Here is a 21063-nt window from a genome sequence, read left to right on the forward strand (position 1 = left end):
GAAGAAAAAACAACAAAATAAAATCATGGAGAACCAAAATCCATGTAAAAGAAAGACTTGATTAGGTTTTTTTGTCACTTATTTTAAATTTCATTTTATCAATATTTAGTGGAGGGAATAGGATAGAACGTCCCAGCATATGTTCTAGTTAGGTCTGACCAGACAGACTTTATTTAAATAAATAGAGTTGAAGGAATTTTATAAGCATATTTAGTTAAAAATGTCAACTTATAGGCTACTATAAAAACCTATTAAATCTATCAACTTAAATATAAATAAATAAAGGTTTTTCTATCATTTACAAATTAAGTTCAAAATAGTAAATTTGTACAAGGAAGCCCATATAAATAATTATTATTATATTAAATTTTATACTTTGTATTAAACTTTAAGAAATGTACTAATCTTTTATGTAATTTTATCATACTTCTGAATACTAAAAAACAAATTGACATATATAAAGATAATATTATAAAATACAATATAAATAGGATATCATACAAAATAGAATTTTACCTATCAACTAATAACTTGTTTTATATTTACGAACGTCTGCATTACTCATCACGTGATATTACACTTGAGGTGTTAGCCTAGTAAGAGCTCTTGGGGGGTTTGATAGGACGTTGGAAGAAACAATGTGTTAATGATCCATCTTCACCAAAAACCTTAAAGACATTGAGTACATAAGTCATCTCTTTTATAAATTCAAAATTCTTCCAATTCATAGTCAGATGCAGGAGTTAACGACTCACTTGAAATTCAACAATCTCTCGCCAATTGTGAATTCCCACATCCGAGAGAGTAAAAAATATTTATTTCTTATAGTACAAACTTGAATCTAAACTATCTTACTTTGATAGAATAGTAATGTAGTATCGTGCCAAATCGTTCTTAGATGAACCACACCCAGGCAGGCACCGACAACCACAATGGTACAAAGAAATGTAGAAAAACGAAAATGAAAGCTTAAGAAACATAGAAAAAGCCAGAAAGAGGGATCCACTTGCTCATCAGATATTGGTTGAAATATCATAATCAAAAGTGGGGCTTACAAGTTGGAAAAAAGAATGCAAGCAAGCATATACTACGTTAATAAATTCAAAATTGAGTAAGGATAGGCACAACAACCTATCCAAGTATCCACGTGGAAATTAATGCTATAATAATCCACAATTTATTTTGCTTGTAACTTGTGATCAACAACCTTATTATAAACAGAAGTTTGAAAAGGATGTCTTCACAACTTGTACACGCATTTCAACAAGTTGCTTAACAAGTTGTTAAAGAACTAAAAAGAAATTATTAAAATATAACTTTTGTATAGAAAAGATAATTTTTTTTTTATATTTGATTTTTTAATGTATCATAAGAATACATATTAGCATTTTCTTTAAACAAAAGCTTCCTAACATCAGGGGCGATTCCACTGTCCAGCAAGCCTCTCTCAATATTTTTGGTATTTTTAAGAATTAGTTTATGACAAATCAGAAATTTTTATGGATTAGTTCAAGGTAAAACTGATTTTTTATTCAAAATTGAGATTTTTCAATGCAAAACTAAAATTTTTGTTCAAAACTTAAATTTTGCCTAAACTTTATAAATTGTTAGGCTAGCCACTGCCTAAAATACTGCTAGTGCAAAATGCTCAGTCACGCGCCAAGTAACACTCTGCGCGGATACGATGCCACGTCTCCCTTATCATCTTTGTGGTGAGTGATGTAGGCTTTCAGAAGTTTTGTGATGGTCATAAGTTTAGGGGATGTCACTATTTAGGGAAACAAACAAAATTAGTCATCATAATTCCTCTCCACTCCCTCCACCTAACAACTCCCAAACAAACACTAAATGACCAGGTTGGAATTTTACTTTATATGAATGAGTTTATAACAAGCTCAATGCCAAACATGAATTATACAATTACAAACTAATAATGCAAACATGTATAGTTTAGTTTATAACAATCTGAAATTCAAAGTAAAACAGATGCAAATTTATTCAAACATCCATTTCAAATTACTCAAAGAGAGAAAGACTGGTAGTTATACCAACCTATCTCAGCAGTACCAAATATGCAACTTCTCTGATGATATATATGATACATCTAATCTAACTAAACCGGCATTCGGCATACAGCTTGTTCTATTCTATACAGGAATGTATTGCACAACAAATATGGAATAGCATTCAAAATAAGAGAAGACACAAAACTGTGCAACAAAAGAGGAAGAAACAGATTCTACCGAGCGACCTATCTGCTCGCATCAAATGCCTTCTCATCCTTGGATTACTAATTCCTGTAAGATTATACGAATTTGGGTATGTATATATGTTTGTCACTTGGTTACCAAAGATCCTTGCATATATCATCTCACCAAAGACACCATAAGTTGTATCCAATGGATTGGTCATTAAACCACTTGTGTTAAGCATCGGTGAAGCGTATCGTTGAGTATGGTTAAGATAATGAGGATGATAAACCTGAGAAGCATGTTGTGAAACAGATGCAGCATCAAGTGATCTTGGTAATGGACCAAGCGGTCTCGGTGGTATCACACTCCTTACTTGTTGAGCATTGCCTTTGGAAGGCGGTGTAGTTTGGCCGCGGCCATAGAGCGGAACAAGAGATGACTTTGAAATTTCTGATTTGCATACTGGACATTGTGGCTTCTCCTTTCGCTTATCTTCATTTTCGTCATTGAAATTAAGCCATTTGTAAATGCAGGGCCAGCAGTAGAGATGACCGCAAAGAGTGACAACCGGATCTTGCACACACTCAAGACATATGTTGCAGTCAAAGCCGCTAGAGCCCGAAATTGCTTCAGCACTTGCACATTTCCATATTTCCTGAGATGGTTTATCTTCCAAGGACTCAATTCGGTCCACACCCTCCTCAAAATACTGATTGAAGGCCATTTCCTTTTGTCTTACAATGTGTTCTTTGACTGTTAGTACCTGAATCTGAAAAGAAAAAGAGTAATGCAAAAATCATAAGTGACTAAAATCTGATTCATCCAACATTGTTGAAGTTTCATTAATATAATAAAATCTATTTTTTTTTTACTAAAACCAGTCTAAAACTTAACAACCAAGAACTCCCTTGTAACTGTAAAATTACATTCAGATCAAGAAATTCATGTTACTTATAAATCTTAAACACCAAAACAAGACAATTAAAGTGATTGAGATAAACTAGAACCTTCTAGCAGTTTACATTAAGTGAGTGAGAGAGCACAACAAATTTTGGTAGGTGAAATGTAGGTGAACAGCAACAGCTGGCTCAACTAGCCAAATTTATAGTTGTTTTTAGCATAAATTAAATAGTACATGTAATGTGCTTCATATGTGCTACATTTTCTTCAAAATATACAAGTAATTTCACTTCTCATAGATAAGGGTCACCCACCAACAAAAATATCTAATCTCTTCATAGCAATTAGAAAATAAAGTACAGTTTTAAGCTCTTAAAAAAATATAAAACTAAGGACTTAAGATAATCTATGACATTTAAATAGAACACAATGAAATGAAACATTATGTTTTGTATTCATTAATTCCACATTCACATGCCGTGCCATGTCCCTACCTACCTAACACTAACAGTTTCTTTATCATAATCAAGTAGGAAGGTAACAAAAGTAGATATAGCAAATTCCATATTATATTAATAACACACCAATAATTAAACTACATGTGAGAAATCACAAGAGAAATAAGTTAAAAAAAGTCACAATCATGCTAATTCTATCAGATAAGCTTAAAAAACAGTAAAACAATTTCAAACATTAAAACCATTGACTAAAACAATCTATGGGAATTTTTTATATGAATCTCAAAGTTAATCAAATCTCTCTCTCTCTAGATCACATGAGAGAGAGAGAGAGAGAGAGAGAGATAGAACAAGATTGATCATGTTGGCCTATACTGAAAATCAGACCAAAGTGTTTTTATAAGCTATTTCTCCAAAATAGCTTATAAAAACAGTTTATACAAAACAAGCTAAATTTGTTTCAATTTTTGCTATAGAAATAGCTTATACATAAGTGCTTATCAATAAGCAACAAATTCAACACAAAATTGACCTATACTGAAATACAGACCAAAATGCAACCCAATGAAACAATTAAGCACCAAATCCAAAGGAACAAAAAAAACCCAGAAATTTTCAAGTTAAAAAATTTAATTTTGCAACTGAAATTCCATAATTTTGATTAAAACCTGGTCAAAAATCTAATTAGAAAAAAAAATAAAAAAGGGATTTTTTTTTTCCTTTTAGACAAATAGTGAATACTAGGTTTAATTTTGGACATAAACCTCGGAAAACAAACCATGATTGAAAGAATCTGAGTTGCATAACATAGGATCGAAGGTTTTTGGTAGCAAAAAGTAAAGTAACAAATTAACCCATGATAGTGACAGTAAAAGAGAAATAGAGAGAAGGGTATTTTAGTACTTACAGAGATGAGAAATGGTGGCGTGTGTTGAAGGAAGAAAGAGATAAGAGAGGTTTGTGAAAAATGAAAAAACGTTGGCAAAGGAACGGAATGAATGAAAGGAAGAAGATGAAGAGAATATATAAGAGAGAGAGGAGTCAAAAGAGTGTTGTTTTTTGTTTCTATTGAGTTTCCACTGTTTTATTTTTTTTATTTTAAATTATAATTTTATTTGTCTTTTGTGATTAATGAAATTTTTTTATGATGAAGATTTGATTTGTTAAAGATTAAAATTATGCTTATATATTTGTACCAAAAAAAAAATTATGCTTATATTTAATTATTGATTAGATAAAGAAGTAAGATAAGATCAAAAATTAAATAATTGGTTAAATTAGACAATCGGTACTTAATTTATTTATTAGTTTTATATTAATCATTTAATTAATTAACGTTATAAATTAATCTCCTAATTTTAATTTTGTTTATCATATTGGTTTTTTTCGTTAGTTTCTTTTCAAAATAAAATTAACTTTATTTTCTGTTTTCTGTTATATGTACGCTTAAATCTTTTATTTATGATTAATATTGTTAGGTGCTAATGAATATGATTACAAGTTTAAACATTTTTTTTCAGGCCGAGGATAAATATACTATCAACCTGTTAAAAAATGAGTGTCTGAACGTAGAAAATAGTTATTGACAGATTTTTCTTTTCAACATATTAGATATTTCAGTGTGTTACGTGGCCACTTTAGTGACTATGTTAATAAAGTTAACGTTTATTGAGAAAAACTAACGGAAAAAACCAATATAACAAACATAATTAAAGTTGAGAGATTAATTTATAACGTTAATTAGTTAAAAGACTAGCGTGAAACTAATAAATGAATTAATAAACTAATTCTTCAATTTAGTCTAAAGAATTTAAATGAAAGATATATATAATTGAAGATAACAAATTGTTGTTATGGTAAAAGGATTTGTTTACTTTTTTTTTTATAAAGTCAAAGATTTGTTTACTTTTTAAGTAAGTCAAAATAATAATTTCTTTTAAAGTAAGTCAAAATAATATATTAGTAGTATAAAATAAAATAATTTTGCGTCAAAAAAAATAATCATTCAACCATAAAAAGTGTCAAAAATGAATTAATAATACCATAAGTAAAAAATAAAAAAAGATTTGGTCAAAATAATATAATAAAAAAGGAGATATCTTAAGATTGTCAAGGAATTATGTCATCTCAAAAGATAAATGTACATTTTTTTCGAACCGTAAAAATAAATAACTTCTTATCAAGATAAATGCGGGTGTGTTTTTACCCTTCAGATGGTCCAAACGCAAGTTGGTCAAATCAAATGTAGACATGACTAAATTTATTTATAGCATAGTCTCCACATGAGTCAACATGTATATTCCTTTAATCGAATATCCTTTGTCAGGATCAAGTAATTTCCAATCCCAATTATTCGCCAAAATGTCTTGCAAAAAATATTACTACCTCCGTCTCAAAATAATGGTCTCTTATGCATAATTTGAATCATTAATATTTTTAGTTTTCTTTAATGAAATATTATAAAAATTTAATATTGTGAAAATATTCATTGAGATAAATCACACAAGATCTTATTTGTTAATATTTATCTTTATACATTAATAAAAAATACGGTCAAGATAAATGCCAACTGTCAACAACGTAAACAATTGTTTTGGAAAGGAGAGAATATATAAACAACCCTATTTCACATTCTCTTTGTCCAACACATGAACACTCCTACGCCACCTCCACCCTACTAACTAAAAAAGCCTTCTAAATTTATCACAAAAATGATCCACTCTAACCATAGATCCAACCAAAAACTTGATATATATAGCCCCATTCACATTATTATTAACTTCGATTCGTAATATATTAAATGAATATGTATGAGACTCGGGCTATTTTAAAGATCTAACCATTAAAATCGATTTACTTTGTAAAAAAAAATCTAAACAATGACGATTTATATATTAAATACTAAATAAAAATAAATTTAAAAAACTCTGTATCTAGTCTTATGACCGACTAATCCTAGATGATTAATCTCACCTCTCACTTGCAGGGGTCCCATTTAAAGTCGGAGTTTTTTACTCTGTATGAACTAACCTGTTGAAATTGGCACTAGATGGAAATAAACATAAGACTTTGAGAGGAACACACTTCAATGTCCCAAATCAATACCACTAGATCAACCCAAGTGATTCCATTTTGAAATGGCCAATATTAGTTCAGAATTTGCTCGATTAATATTTTCTTTGTCTGAAATTAAACTCGGGACCTTCAACTCATTTTAACCCTTTTAAGCTACACAACCATAAAAAATTATGTACTATTTTAAATTCATGTATCTCATGCCAACTTTAAAAATGACAATACTTTATGTTTTTTGTCAAATTATATAATGGTTAGAAATTCATCTTTTAAAGTGAATAAATGAAACATCATATTTATGGAGAACCACAATACTAACATAATATTATCATCTTTGTCAAAATAAAAATACTATCATCAAGATTAATATTCATATGTTTAAAGTTTGTAAAAATATTTAATATGCTGATACACAAATTCAAGCTCACAAATTTAAGATAAATTCATATGTTTCTTGCGTGTGTTTTACAAGGAGTCTTGCATAATTTAAACATGTTTAATAATTACATCAATGGCATGGCATTGATACGGAGTAACTTTTTGAAGGAGTTTTTTTCGGATTGGTGCACTAATCCTATTGTATGTTTACAAAGCATATAATTGTTTGTTTTGAATTGTAAGGGTTTGAGTACCCTTGTACTCCTTTATAATTCAATTTTGCTTATGTAAAAAAAGGACAAAACTTATACACAGTTCTTTAAGTGCAGTTTTTGCTGTTTCCCAATAAAAAACCAACACCTGTATAACTATTCCACATCATCTACTCTTAATTATAACTGCATTTTTTCTCTCTCTGTTTCGTGCATTGTGTTCTTATTTTTCTCTTCTTCTACTGTTTCACGCAAAAAGCCTCTATGCTTCCCGCACATGTAACTATCGATTCCAACTCCTCTTGTTTTTCATGCACATCCTTCCCTATCCCCCCCCCCTCTCTCTCTCTCTCTCTCTCTCTCTCCCTCTCTTTAATTCCTGCACCCATATTCCCTCTCTGTTTTTTTGCACTCGTTGCATCCATCAATTCCATATCTTCTTTGGTTAATGTACCCATGAAAATTGCTTCAGACCATTGTTTTATTTTAGTTTAGGAAGGTACTCCAAGATGGAAAATTCAAGTTTTGCTACAAACAATGTACATCTTCTAGTTAAGAGTATCAAATGAGCTATTTTAAATGAATCATAAGATGAACTTTAGACATATCAAACATGGAACACACCGAACACCACACCATTAATTTGAGAAAATTGAATTATTGAACTTAAGCACATGTGTCGGTGCCGGGTGAGCGTCGAACACCGGCACGGGTCGACGTCCGTCTTATACTGACACGGTGACACCAACACCGACATGTGTTGAAAATCCAAGACATCTTCAATTGAAAGTGTCAATACACCGTTATGAATTGATATAACAGAGCGACAAATAAGAAACTGTGATATATTATCAATACAATTCAAGCAATGAAACAGTACATAATGATAAAGTTTGGATTGAAGAAAGGGTACATGGAATGTAATGACAGATACAGAAAAGCATAAGCTTCGAGGGAGGTGGTAGAGCCAAATTCTATCCACTATACATAGTCCATAATGATAAAGAGTAATATGTATTATTATATAATTGTAATTTAAATTATGTACTAAAAAAGAAATGTATTTTGTCCATAGTACTTTATCATTCACACCAAATCCTTCTAATTTCTTTCCCATTTGAGGAGCCATACTTCTCAGCAAACCTGGCAGAAATCTTTCCCCAGCCAACTTTCTTAACTTTTACATCAACAGTTTCAGATGCAATCTTCAAACATGGAATCACCAACATAGAACCATCAGCCTGTGTATCATCCGTCGCAATCATTCTAACTACACACATTGAACACAGCTATAAGGTAATTTTTGCCAGGTGTCAATCATACAGGGCTGCAGACGAAATCCTAGCTGGACAAAATGACAAAAAGTTTACTTCTTCTGGCCACCATTTTGAATTATTTTTTCCCTCCTTCAAGTTCCTTACAAATGGGCCAAAAAACATCAGTCCATTGCTGCTTGGCCCAACATAACCCAGTTGGTTTATTGCATTTACTTTAGGCCAAAAAAAAAGAACTTCATGCTTCAGAAGCAGCTTGACCCGTCCCTTTCATCTGTCTCTCTCAAGCCAAATATTGCAGAGCTGATGCTGCTAATACTGTTGTTTTCTGAATCAATTTCAAAATTCAAAATTCAAAATTCAATTTCTCCCACTCTTTTACAATATCATGAGTCACTTTATTTCTTAGTTTTCAATTCCTCTCTCTTCAGCTTTCTCTCTTCTTTCAGTTTCCTTGAAGCTCCTAACGCCTCCTTCACATAAAGGGAAAAGAGCATGATCGATTGAATCACAAATTAGAGTCGTACCCTCCGACCTGTTTGAAGAAACGGTTTCAAGAACCATCAAACGGCATCGTGTGGTGTTTTCTTCAGCTTCTTAAAGCAGAAAGGTTTCAACTTGCTTCTCAATCTCTTCCTTATTTCATCATTTGATTTCATATTCTGATTTTTTGTTGTTGTTTGGAATGTTATTGTTTGTCCAGGTTCACAAATTAGGTTTGATTGGGTAAATTTTCTGAACTTTAATTGATTGTATTTTAGTAGTATTTAGCTGATGTTTGGTATTTGAGCAGTTATGTTTTTGTTTTGATTTTAGGTTCAGAATTCAATATTATTAGAATTAGAATTCAAGCAGAAATTGAAGGAGCAAAAATTGCTCCTTTTTAGTTAGGTTTGTTTTGATTGTTGGGACTGACTCATTTCATTATTATTATTTTTTTCATGTTCTTCTAAAAGAGCTCCCCAAACAGCAAGGTATCTCTTTTGAATTTCTGAACACATTCAAATATGATTAGGACTAATTGTATTGTGTATGTTGTCAAGTTAGTTTTGGTTTCTGGTGTTTTTTATATGGTTTTCTATTTAGATGCATGGTTTATAACAATGTTATACATATGGTTGACCTGTGATTTTTTTAGCTAGAAGGAACGGAATTTTTTAGATGGAAGAAATGTTCCATTCATTTGATGGTGTATTCATGATATTAATCAGGTTTAGGGAAATTTTGTTATTGTGAAATAGATTTTTCAAACTTTAATAATTGACTTTTTTTGTTTGTTTTGGACTTTTGGTAGATAAGTTTGGATTGTTGGAAAATCTGAGTTCCTAAAATTTCTCAAATTATCCATATTGATAGCAACCTCTTTTTAATTTGAATTCAAATTAGCTGATTTTATCCACAAACCACATTATCAGTTAGTGGACTGATTTAGTTTTTTTTTCTTTTTTTTCTAAAGGCTTTATATAAGCCACTACTTTGCAGTTGAATAAAATCAGAACATTGCCTTCTTTTTCATTCATCAATTTCATCAAATCGTTGGTGCTGTTAAGAGGTATTGATGGATTTGGTGGTAGATCTATGTTTTCTCTCATTCAACTCATGGCTTTGGAGTATTGTTTTTCACTGAGCTATGTAGAAACTTGAAAATGCATAACACACAGAGACACACAGTGGAATACTAGAGCAAATGCATTTCTCTTTCTTCTAACCAAGTATTTCTTTCAAGAGGTTTTGAGTGAAAATACAGAACACAATGGCTTTGGAGTATTGTTTTTCACTGTAGCTTTTCTATTTAATTTACCAACATTTATTTTATTTAATTTGACATGTTTTAATAAGATTATTTTTTGTGTGTGTATTGAGTATGGACATTTTAAATTTTTATTTGTTTCCATTTGCTGTTTACACTTTTGCAGCATTGTTATTGTATATACCAAGTACTTTTCTTGATTTCTTTGTGAAACAAATATAGTATCCTCATAATATCACTATAAAATTTCAAAGGTGAATGTCTAAAACCTCCACCCTATGTCTATATCAGACCAATAATTTTGAAGATTTGTATTTGTTGTTAATTATCATTCATCTTTGTTAACGGTCCTATACAAAATATGAACTTGCTCAATTTATATACTGAACATTGATCCACAACTCCACAGTTTTTGAATTATGGAAACTTGGTGCTCACTTTCTCGGTTAATAATTTTATTGTCCTTTTGTGTGGGAGAAGAAAAACATGTTTCAAATTCGGTAAAAAACATGTATGAGCTGAATGAATGTTTTCTTCTTTGTTTGTGACTAATTTTTTTTTTACACAATTGTAGATGGCAGAAGCAAAAAAAGTTTATTCTGAAGAGGTTCAACTTCTTGGTAGATGACCAAGTTCTTTATGTGGTGGTGTATGTGATATCTCAATACTAGGTCAGTGTATGTGTTGTAACCTCTTTAGTTCTGTAACAATGAATTCTCTTATGTACTTTGATTAGATTTATTGGAACTACTCAGATTAGTGGTTTGATTTTACCACATGTTAATCAACCCGTGTTTACATTGATATGTGATTAGAATGGATTTGATTGTGTATGTTCTCTTCTAATGTTAATCTGAGATTTTAAACATATTTCCTTTACTATCAGTTGTGTCTTTCTTGAATGTACCATCTACATTCCCTGTGGTTTTGTAGATTCATTTAGACTAGCAATTGATCATTGCACACCCTGTTTCTCACAATGCAATAGTTATCCTCATCAAAAATAACATTGTTCGATTTTATAACATTTTGATTCTTCACACCAGGACTCCATACCCCTATGCCCGGATGCTATAAAAATTATGATTTCAGATATATCTTCACATTGTTGGCTTAAGAAAGTATCACACAATTTCAAACACTCTATTGTATTTAGCTGATTTTTGATTACCAGACTAGGCTTATATTGGTATTTTATGAAAGACAACTAATAGGAATATGAAAATCATACTCCAGAGTTCAAACTGTTAAGCGTAACTCATGATTATAGTATTTGCAGTGTTCTAAATTCTTGCAGTTAGTTGTAAGTTGTAACTATCTCAGTTAATTGGTAGCATAAAAGTTAACATTGTCATTGTTGTTTCTTTAGGTAATTAGGCTATCCTACTAGCTTCCCATATATGCTATAAATACAACTGAGTACATTGTTACAAACTGCAGATTATTCTCCTTGACGTGTTTTTTTTTGTTTTTGGTACAAATCTCCTTGATGTGTTCTAACCTTATTTTACTATTATTACTACTTTTTGTATGATTTTGGATTTCTCTCTCACAATGGTAGTTAATTCTAGGAACTTATGTTCTTTTATGGTACTGAAGAAACACAAAACTGCAGCCTCTGCGTTTATCGTCAAGTTCATTTTTATTATTATTAATTAATTGTTTCATGATTATTGATTGTATTTTAGCAGTTTGCAATTGATTGAGATATGGGTTTGAACCATTCATTTGTAGTTTCATAGGAAAAGCAACAAGATAGCTTCATGAATATAACCCTTAGTCAGTACTATTTTCCCTTTGAATATGCATTGTGGACTTTGAATGACTATTTATTGTGTCTTTTTATGACTATTTATTGTGTCTTTTTTTTTAGAAGAGGAGGCAAAGAAGAAAGTTCAATTGATATATCTTATCTGGTTCTATCTACTCAGTAGCCACATGAGGTATGCCAATATTAATCTTTTTGATTTTGAAGCCTATTTTATACTTTCTCATTTTCAAATAGACTTGCATATATTTTAACAGTGTTTTGTTTATTTTTATAGGAAAAAAGGAGAATATATACGGATTAAGAAAGTTTTATAGGAAAAAAGGAGAATATATGCAGATTAAGAAAGTTCATTGTGGGAGGATTTAAATCAAATTCTACACACTCTACATTTGTCAAGTTCTATACATAAGTAAGTGTCTTCACTTTTTAACTATGATTTAATTTTTTGTTGTTTTGTTCGACTTTTTTAGTAAGATTTTTTATGAGTGTTTGCTCTTTGGGACAAACCACATCTTAATATGTGGATTTTATTGGGATTAAGTATTGTGTCCTCCAAACTTAAGATATGTTTTGGATTGATTGGCCGAGTTTTAGTTTGCACTGTTGTTTACATTTTTGTTTGTTAACTTAACATGTTTCAAATTAGGAAAGAAAAAAAAACATGTATGAGTTGAATGAATGTTTTCTTCTTTGGTTGTGACTATTTTTTTTTTACTCACGGGGCATATGGCAGGAGCAAGAAAAGTTTATCATGAAGAGGTTGAACTTCTTGGGAGATGACCAAATTTTTATGTGGCGGCTTCTGTGATATCTCAATAGGATATATCTTTTCTTTAAATTCATATGTCATATTGTATAATTAAGGGAAAATTACAATGACCTCCCTTAAATTCTAATGTAATGACAAAAACACCCCCTAAGTTTTTAATAGACACAAACCTCGCCTAAAGTCTATTGAAATAGACAAACACCTCCCCTTTAAACTTACACCGTTTATTAATCTGTTAATTTTATTATGATGATAATCTCCCTCCACTGAAACCTTAAATATCGTACCATTGTTGTAACCTTCTCATATCATTTTTCCTATTTTAACTCTACTATTATTAGTTTTTAATTGAAGAATAATCATCATAAAATTAAACACGGTGCTTACAAAATGATTATAATCATCCCATAACCCATTTGCATCATAAAATTAAAGAATTGCATAAAAAATGACTATCATCCCATTTACCTGATTTATATGCATTGACCGAACCATTTATGAAAAACACTATTTGTCACCCTAATAACCTAAAACGTGGTTACAGAGAGAAGAAAATGAAAGATACTTGATTCTTATAATACGGGAGACTATAATATAGACTATTGATATTTTATATATATATAAATCATACCAGTAATTTGTTCTTCTATTCCATGTCATTTCATTGTATAGTTAATAGTTAAATTTTTTGTCACTCTTTATTGTTCAATTCTTATAACACGAGAGACTATAGTATAGATTATTGTTCACTTTTTGTTACTACTTATTATTCAATTCTTATAACACGGGAGACTATAATATAGATTATTGATATTATATATAAATAAATCCTATAATTAAGTAATTTATTTCTCGATTCTGTGTTATTGTATGGTTAATAGTTAAATTTTTTATCATTCTTTATTGTTCAATTCTTATAACACGGGAGACTATAATATATACTATTGTAAATGTTTGATATGTTGTAGTTTATATGTTTTTTAGTTCGAACTCTATCTACTTTAATTATCCGGATGATACTCTTAAGTTATTGTTTTTTTGTTGGTTTAGGTTTTTTTTTTTGGTACAATTTATTTTTGGGTATAAGTTTAGGTTTTATAAATAACAACAATTATTTAGTCAAAGTGTTGTATTTAGTCAAAAAAAACTATAACAACAATTATATTATTAAATGTCTTTATTATATGGTTGTGTTATGTTAACAACCAATTGTCTAAGTGTTGTATTTAATCAAATAATACAATCACTCTCGCCCGTGCGGTGCACGGGTTCCTAACTAGTTGGTTCAACATTTGACTGCGCCTCTTCACCAAACGGCACAATAGCACGACTATTATTATCATCACCACTTTCAATTAGCTTCAACAATCTATTTTGGTCAGCAGTTGCAGTTTCCTGTACTTTATCATTTTCAGCCAAAGCATCAAAGAATATAAGACCGTCACTGAAAGGCCATGGATTTGGCTTCATCATAGTACTTCTAGCAGAAGCCAGTCTCTTCCTATGAAGCTTCCCATTCAAGTGTTCAAACACAACACTATCACTGTAGCATCGAGCAAGACATAAAACACAGAAATATATGAATTTTTTTCCATTTTCGCGTAACTCAATGTAGGGATGCCCTTGAGCTCTAATGTGTCGAAGTATAATCCTCGCTCCTTTCTCTCTTGGATTGCAGCAAGCACCAACATTCGGATGCCCCAATTCCAACTTTCCACCCATTTTGAATTTTTCCCCAAAAATACCAAATGCAAAATTCAACACCACACAAACTTCAAAATCACGATTTTTCCCCCAAAATAGCAAATAGAACAAGATTTTTCTCTGAAATTCTAAAAACAATAATCTCCTAACCTATTTCCAGATCACGATTTCAAACCCTAGAAATATATCATACACCAATTTCAAACCTTAGAAGCATACCATACACCAAAATATGGATAAACAAATTCACACTAACATCAAATACTTGACAAATGCAATAATATCTTTTTCAATTTCGAGCATAAAAGGGGGAAAATTAAACGAAAAGCTATAAATAGAAATTTGAAGAAGAAACCTTAACAAGCAAGCATGAAACTAGGTTTTGTAGGCGTAATTTGTATAGAATTCTTCGGTATTCGAGGAGATCGAGCGAAACGGAAAAAGGCGGAAAGAATCATTGAAAGGATTTCGAACGAGCGCAAATCTTCCATTGACATCTCCATGTGTCGCCGGTAAGGAAGAAAAGCGCTAGGGTTTGTAGAACCGAGAAAGTGAGGGAAAATTAAGATGGAAAATTGGAAGATATGAGAAAAAAGTGTTTGCGAGAGAGAGAAAAAAAAAAGAAGTGATTCAGAAATTTTGAGAGTGTTTTGAAATTGTTGCAGTGTTTTATTTCTGCAATGGTGAATAATGCGTGAGGAGTATGTGAATTAATTGGTGACCCTTGATTATTTATTATCAACGGTGATTATTAATTAGGTAGTTATTAGGATAAGGATATAGGTAGGAGTAGATTCGAATTTTTTTGTGTATATTCTTCCTCATGTGTTTTCCTTACGTTTATTAGTATTTCTTTTCTTCTTTTTTTTCTTTCTTTTTTTGGAAAAAATCATATATAAAAAATATATATTTGGTTTTTTTTAAGGAAGAAAGAATAAACAAACTAAAAATAGAAAACTATTAACAAAGAAATAAGGTTTCCATTGCATCGTTTTGAAGAAGCCCACAAACGTCTTCCGAAAGAGAAATATGAGTTCAGAGGTCGGCATCTGTGGAGGGTCAAAGTTTAGCGAATAAATCTGCATATTTATTCCTCTCTTTAAGTGTGTGATAAAGAAAAATATTAGTTTGGGATAATAGTTCATTTATGTCTTGGGTCAACACAGCATGAATATGATATTTGACTCGTCCACTCGGAACCTTTGAGGAGATTAACACAGTATAAAGAGTCAGAGTAACAGACAAGTTTTTCAATCCCATTGTATTTGGCAAGCAAGATGCTATTGTAGATATCATACAGTTCAGCGAGCAAAATATCAGATGACCTTTGAATGAAGTCTCAAAAGCCCGCAAAATAGTGACCGAGGTTCTCCGCCACCAAATTCTTTTTTTTTTGTTGGTAAAAAATATACATTTCTTTTTTGGTATCATTATATTTGAAAGGCTATATGAAATGACAATATTCAGAAAACAAAATAAAAAATTCGTTGCTGATTGCAATATATCAGTTAATTACATGTGCAATAAATCAAACTAAAATAAATAGTTAGCGGTATTTGAAAACCGTTATTAATTTATATAACCATTTATAGTATTTGATTTTGCACCATTAATTGAAGTTTTTAGATCCATCCTAGGGACAAATTCATTTTAGTTTTCTTCCTTTTTCCATTATAAGAGGAGGTCTTCATAAACTAAATTCTAAGCATCATTGCCATACAATTTTTAGGTCTTCATGAAGACTTCGTTGTTTAATTTTCCAAGTCTTCTTGTTTGGATGTTTCTCCTTTTTTTCTTGCTTCTTTATCACAGTCCCACTTCAAGACATAAATTTTAAAACATGATGAAGTTCAAAGAAATTCCATAAATCTAAGTCTTCATTTCTTTTACAAAGTCTTTTTTATTTGGAGTTATTTCTCTTTTCAAACAATCAGCCCCACTTGCATCACAATGTGCTATGTCATGTAAACCAAAGCCATCCATACAATATATATAGTCACAACAATTATGTGGTTAAGGCAAAGCTACTTTGACAAATTAATTTTACAACAAATTTTAATGATAATATTGATTGTTAATACAATTTAAATATATGGTTAATTATGTTGAGAGTCCGGTGGAGCATCGGAAAAAACAGTGGGCCTATACTCTAGAGTCAAAGAAGAGGGAGGGGGCACGTCTCATCTCTATATGTCTTATATATCAAATATTTTACCTATACATAGGTGATGTGAGGCTTAATGACACACTTAAAACCCAAAAATTATGTATGGTCGATGACTAATGAATATAATAATGTGTTACAACTCATTCATTATACACTCAATGTAATTCAAAGAGAGCCCGGTAACGGATAAAGTATTTTGTTCTGGATGGATTTTTGGACGGGGAACAACTGTTATGCTAACAGTTTCCTGATTTGTACATGTTAGTAACGACAGATGCAGAAAAACACTGCAGAGATGGTTTTTCGCAAGACTGAAACTGGGACGGACAGAGGGAATTTAACCAGGAAGACCTGGTTTCTGCTGCAGAAATGTTCAAGGTTTTAGCAGGCGTGCAGATGCAGGATAGTGAGACAGATGTGGTTAGTTGGTCGCCAGATTTAAGCAGCCGATTTTCAGTTAAAAGCTGTTATTTGAGGCCACACAACCTGCTATCGGAAATTTGTGTCAAAATATTACGATTCTTGTTATTTTAAAACTTGTACAAACCAAGCTGATATGGTTAAACTATTGTCCGCATACTTTCTTATCACAGAATACAAAATTCCAAATGTAAAGCAAACATTTTACCAATAATAATAAACTACAAATAATTAGGCACCAAGTTTAAAACATGTGGTTCAAAGAAATTCTATAATTCTAAGTCTTCATTCTTTTTCAAAGTCTTTCGAACAATCAGTTCTCTGCTTTTGTCCAATTTTGGAACTTCTACAAACCAAAGCTGATATTGTTAAACTATTGTCCACATACTTTCTTATCACGTAATTCAAACTTCCAATTCTTCCAATCTATATAATCATACAAACATCTCATACAAATCATACTCCCATTTGAATTATATCTTCCTCTCTAATCCAAACAATCACTCATGATGACCATTATCACTACTCAAATGCCACTTGTTTTGCTTCTACTTTTATCTTTAACCACATTTCACAAATGCATGTCAATCAATGATCAAAAATTGGTTCGATGCAATGAGAAAGATAAAGAGACATTATTAATCTTCAAAAAGGGAATCAATGATAGTTATAATGGAAAGATATCAACATGGTCAACCGAAAAAGATTGTTGTGCATGGGAAGGAGTCTCCTGTGACAACATAACCAACAGAGTTACAAAACTTGATCTCAAATTACCATTTAGAACTTTGAAAGGTGAAATCAATATGTGTATTCTAGAACTTGAGTTTCTCAGTTACTTGGATTTGAGCGAAAATGATTTTGATGTGATAAGTTTTACAACCATTCCACACAACATCACACATGCATCTAACCTTTTGTACCTTGACTTATCCAACAACTTTGTCCCTAATACTCTTCAGATGGATAATCTTGATTGGCTTTCTCCACATTCTTCATTGAAATATCTCAACCTTAGTGGAATTGATCTTCATAAGGAAACCAATTGGCTTCAAGCTGTTAATACACTTCCTTCACTATTAGAATTACACTTGCATGATTGTAAATTGAACAACTTGATCATCAACCCATCTATTCAGTATTTGAATTTGTCTTCACTTCTAACACTTGATCTTTCTGAAAACAACTTCACCTCCCCATTACCTAATGGGTTTTTTAATCTCACCAAAGACCTCACCGATCTTAGCATTTATGGTAGCAATATACATGGTAAGATACCTTCATGCTTGTTAAACCTTCAAAATTTGAGATTCCTTGATCTCTCTTTTAACCAACTACAAGGTTCAATTCCAGATGGAATGGGCCGATTACCAAATATTCAACTCCTTGATCTCAACAGTAACATGTTAAGTGGTTCCAATATTCCTTCAACTGTAGGAAACCTCTCATCCTTAAATTACTTATCTATTGGTGGTAATAATTTCTCTGGTGAAATTTCAGAAAAAGCTTTTTCCAAACTCTCTAATTTAGATTCACTAGACTTGAGTAGTTCAAATTTTGTATTCAAATTTGATTTGGATTGGGTTCCTCCTTTTCAACTCCATAATCTTCAATTGAGCAATACAAATCAAGGCCCAAACTTTCCATCTTGGATATATACACAGAAGTCACTGCAATATCTTGACTTATCAAGCTCGGGAATTTCATTGGTAGATACAAACAAGTTTTCAAGCCTTATAGAAAGAATATCTTATTCACTTGATTTGTCAAACAATTCGATGACTGGGGACATATCAAACCTAACACTAAAGGGATATATTTTATCTTTGTATCGCAATAATTTCACAGGAGGGCTCCCAAACATATCACCGAATGCCAATAGAGTTCATTTATCTTACAACACCTTCTCAGGATCAATTCCACATAGTTGGAAGAACTCGAAAAATTTACAATCCATTAACTTGTGGAGTAATAAGCTATCTGGTGAAGTTCTGGAGCAAGTCTCTGATTGGACACAATTGAACTTCTTGAACTTGGGAGAAAATGAATTTTCAGGAACCATACGAATCAAGATGTCACAAAACTTACAAGTATTAATATTGAGAGGTAACCAATTTGAAGGGACTATTCCAACACAGTTATTCAATCAATCTTCTTTGTTTCATTTAGACCTTGCACATAACAAACTTTCAGGATCTATGCCAGAGTGCATCTACAACTTGACTGAAATGGTTATTTTTCATATGGAGGAGTCAAATGTGTTTGTTGGTTCAATTGATTTGTTTACAAAAGGTCAAGAATATTATATACCTGAACTTTTGGAAAATAGGAAAACTATTGACCTATCAGCAAATAACTTGTCTGGAAAAGTGCCATTGGAATTATTTCAGCTTGTTCAACTTCAATCCTTAAACTTATCTCACAATAACTTGATTGGAACAATACCAAAGACAATTGGAGGCATGAAAAATATTGAATCTCTCGATCTCTCCAATAATAAGCTTTCCGGTGAAATTCCTCAAAGCATGGCTCTCTTAAACTTTTTGGGTTATTTAAATTTATCTTGCAACAATTTTCATGGGAAAATTCCAATTGGAACTCAACTTCAAAGTTTTAATGTATCAAGCTACATTGGAAACCCAGACCTATGCGGAGTTCCTCTTAATAATTGTACCACGGAAGAAGAAAATCCTAAAAATGCAACTCCGTCTACAGATAATGACTCTGTAAGAGAATCATTGTATCTAGGCATGGGAGTTGGATTTGCAGCAGGTTTCTGGGGAATTTGTGGTTCTTTGTTTCTTATTAGGAAATGGAGGCATGCGTACTTTAGGTTTGTTGATGGAGTGGGTGACAAGCTCTATGTAACTTTGATGGTAAAGTTAAATAGCTTTCGCAGAAATTGAGCTCCTGCTAGTGAAGGTTAGTGAAACCTGCTTCACAATTTTATTGATCATAATTTATCTATGACTTGTTTCATTGATCAAAATATAAAGTATTTTGCTTTATTTCGTTATTCTATGCATAACTTTTGCTACCTGTTTTATCAGGCGATGCATCATGTGGCTGATTGATCCTGCAAATCATGGTTATGATTTTTCAAAAAAGAGCCAAATTGTGATACCACTGTTGTTGCTGAATTTATCTTTCACTTTTTGTAATGTTTTTGTTCATTTTGTCAATTGTAATGTTTTTGTTCATTCAAAAACTATTGCTCATGTTATGTATCTGTCATCTTATTGGATATTGAAAATAATTTTTCAACAAAGCTTAGCTGCCTCAAACTCTACATTGTGTAAAAAACCAATATTGTCATATCTTCAATAAACTGGATTCGAATTTGGCTGGCCGTTCCATATAGACTAAGCTATTTTGACAGCTATAACTCTACGAAATTTGGCGGGCCGTTCCGTACCTGGTACCGGTGGTACATGGTAATATGTTCATGTAGTTATTGCATTTCAAGATGACTCTAGAGATTAACATTTGACATTTTAAAAGAAACTTCAGACTAACAAAATTTTATATGCTTATCTTTATATGACTCCAATAGCATTCTGATGAAATGAAAATCTATACAGATATGTATATTCAGATTTTGACTACATTTGAAACAAACACCTATGAAGCAGTAGTTAGCACTTAGCAGTACTAGACCATTCTCAAGCTTCTCATCCAAAACGCCATTGGAATTATCCAACAAAATCACTTTAGCACGATCCATCCGGTTGACGTAGACATATATTCAAGTTGCTGGATGGAAATAGTTCCTAGATGGTAAGAGAGAAATAGTTAGACAAGCACTTGAAAGTTACATGAATATATTAACCAATTGAAAGTGATACTGAGAATGCATACATAACATAGCAAAACCAAGCTGTACTCAAAACCATGTAAAATTATAATTTAAGCAAATGAAAATGCTAATTATGTCAGAAATTGTGTGAAATTTTAACTACCTGATCATTAGTTTCTTAGGCTTGTGCATCCTTT

General features: G+C 31.4%; 2 protein-coding genes and 1 long non-coding RNA gene across 4 annotated transcripts; 2 read left to right on the forward strand and 1 right to left on the reverse strand.

Annotated features, from left to right (window-relative positions):
- Window positions 1-1993: 1993 nt before the first annotated feature.
- LOC123899362 (E3 ubiquitin-protein ligase RMA1H1-like) lies at window positions 1994-4605 on the reverse strand. The gene is made up of 2 exons (XM_045950472.1): window positions 4458-4605; window positions 1994-2961 (listed from the first exon to the last, which is right to left on the reverse strand). Exon 2 carries the CDS (start codon window positions 2914-2916, stop codon window positions 2188-2190), a length of 729 nt encoding a protein of 242 aa, XP_045806428.1. The 5' UTR covers window positions 2917-2961; window positions 4458-4605; the 3' UTR covers window positions 1994-2187.
- A 3876-nt stretch (window positions 4606-8481) lies between these two features.
- LOC123900137 lies at window positions 8482-13134 on the forward strand. Of its 2 annotated transcripts, XR_006805808.1 has the most exons (8): window positions 8482-9099; window positions 9193-9215; window positions 9446-9463; window positions 9946-10041; window positions 10814-10910; window positions 12113-12182; window positions 12285-12419; window positions 12744-13134. It is a non-coding gene; the product is annotated as an uncharacterized LOC123900137 (long non-coding RNA). The 2 variants fall into 2 exon arrangements; XR_006805807.1 differs by lacking the exons at window positions 9946-10041; window positions 12113-12182 and having other exon boundaries at window positions 12744-13130.
- A 4445-nt stretch (window positions 13135-17579) lies between these two features.
- Window positions 17580-19976, forward strand: LOC123898249 (receptor-like protein EIX2). The gene has a single exon (XM_045949155.1). The coding sequence runs from the start codon at window positions 17580-17582 to the stop codon at window positions 19974-19976; it is 2397 nt and encodes a 798-aa protein (XP_045805111.1).
- Window positions 19977-21063: the final 1087 nt, after the last annotated feature.

The sequence above is a fragment of the Trifolium pratense genome, linkage group LG7 (assembly GCF_020283565.1).
Source record: "Trifolium pratense cultivar HEN17-A07 linkage group LG7, ARS_RC_1.1, whole genome shotgun sequence".
In the NCBI taxonomy this organism is placed as follows: domain Eukaryota; kingdom Viridiplantae; phylum Streptophyta; class Magnoliopsida; order Fabales; family Fabaceae; genus Trifolium; species Trifolium pratense.

Bases quoted from the DNA above. Each gene is read 5' to 3' on its own strand.
- LOC123899362 (XM_045950472.1), bottom strand. From the start codon at position 2,916: ATGGCCTTCAATCAGTATTTTGAGGAGGGTGTGGACCGAATTGAGTCC.
- LOC123898249 (XM_045949155.1), top strand. From the start codon at position 17,580: ATGACCATTATCACTACTCAAATGCCACTTGTTTTGCTTCTACTTTTA.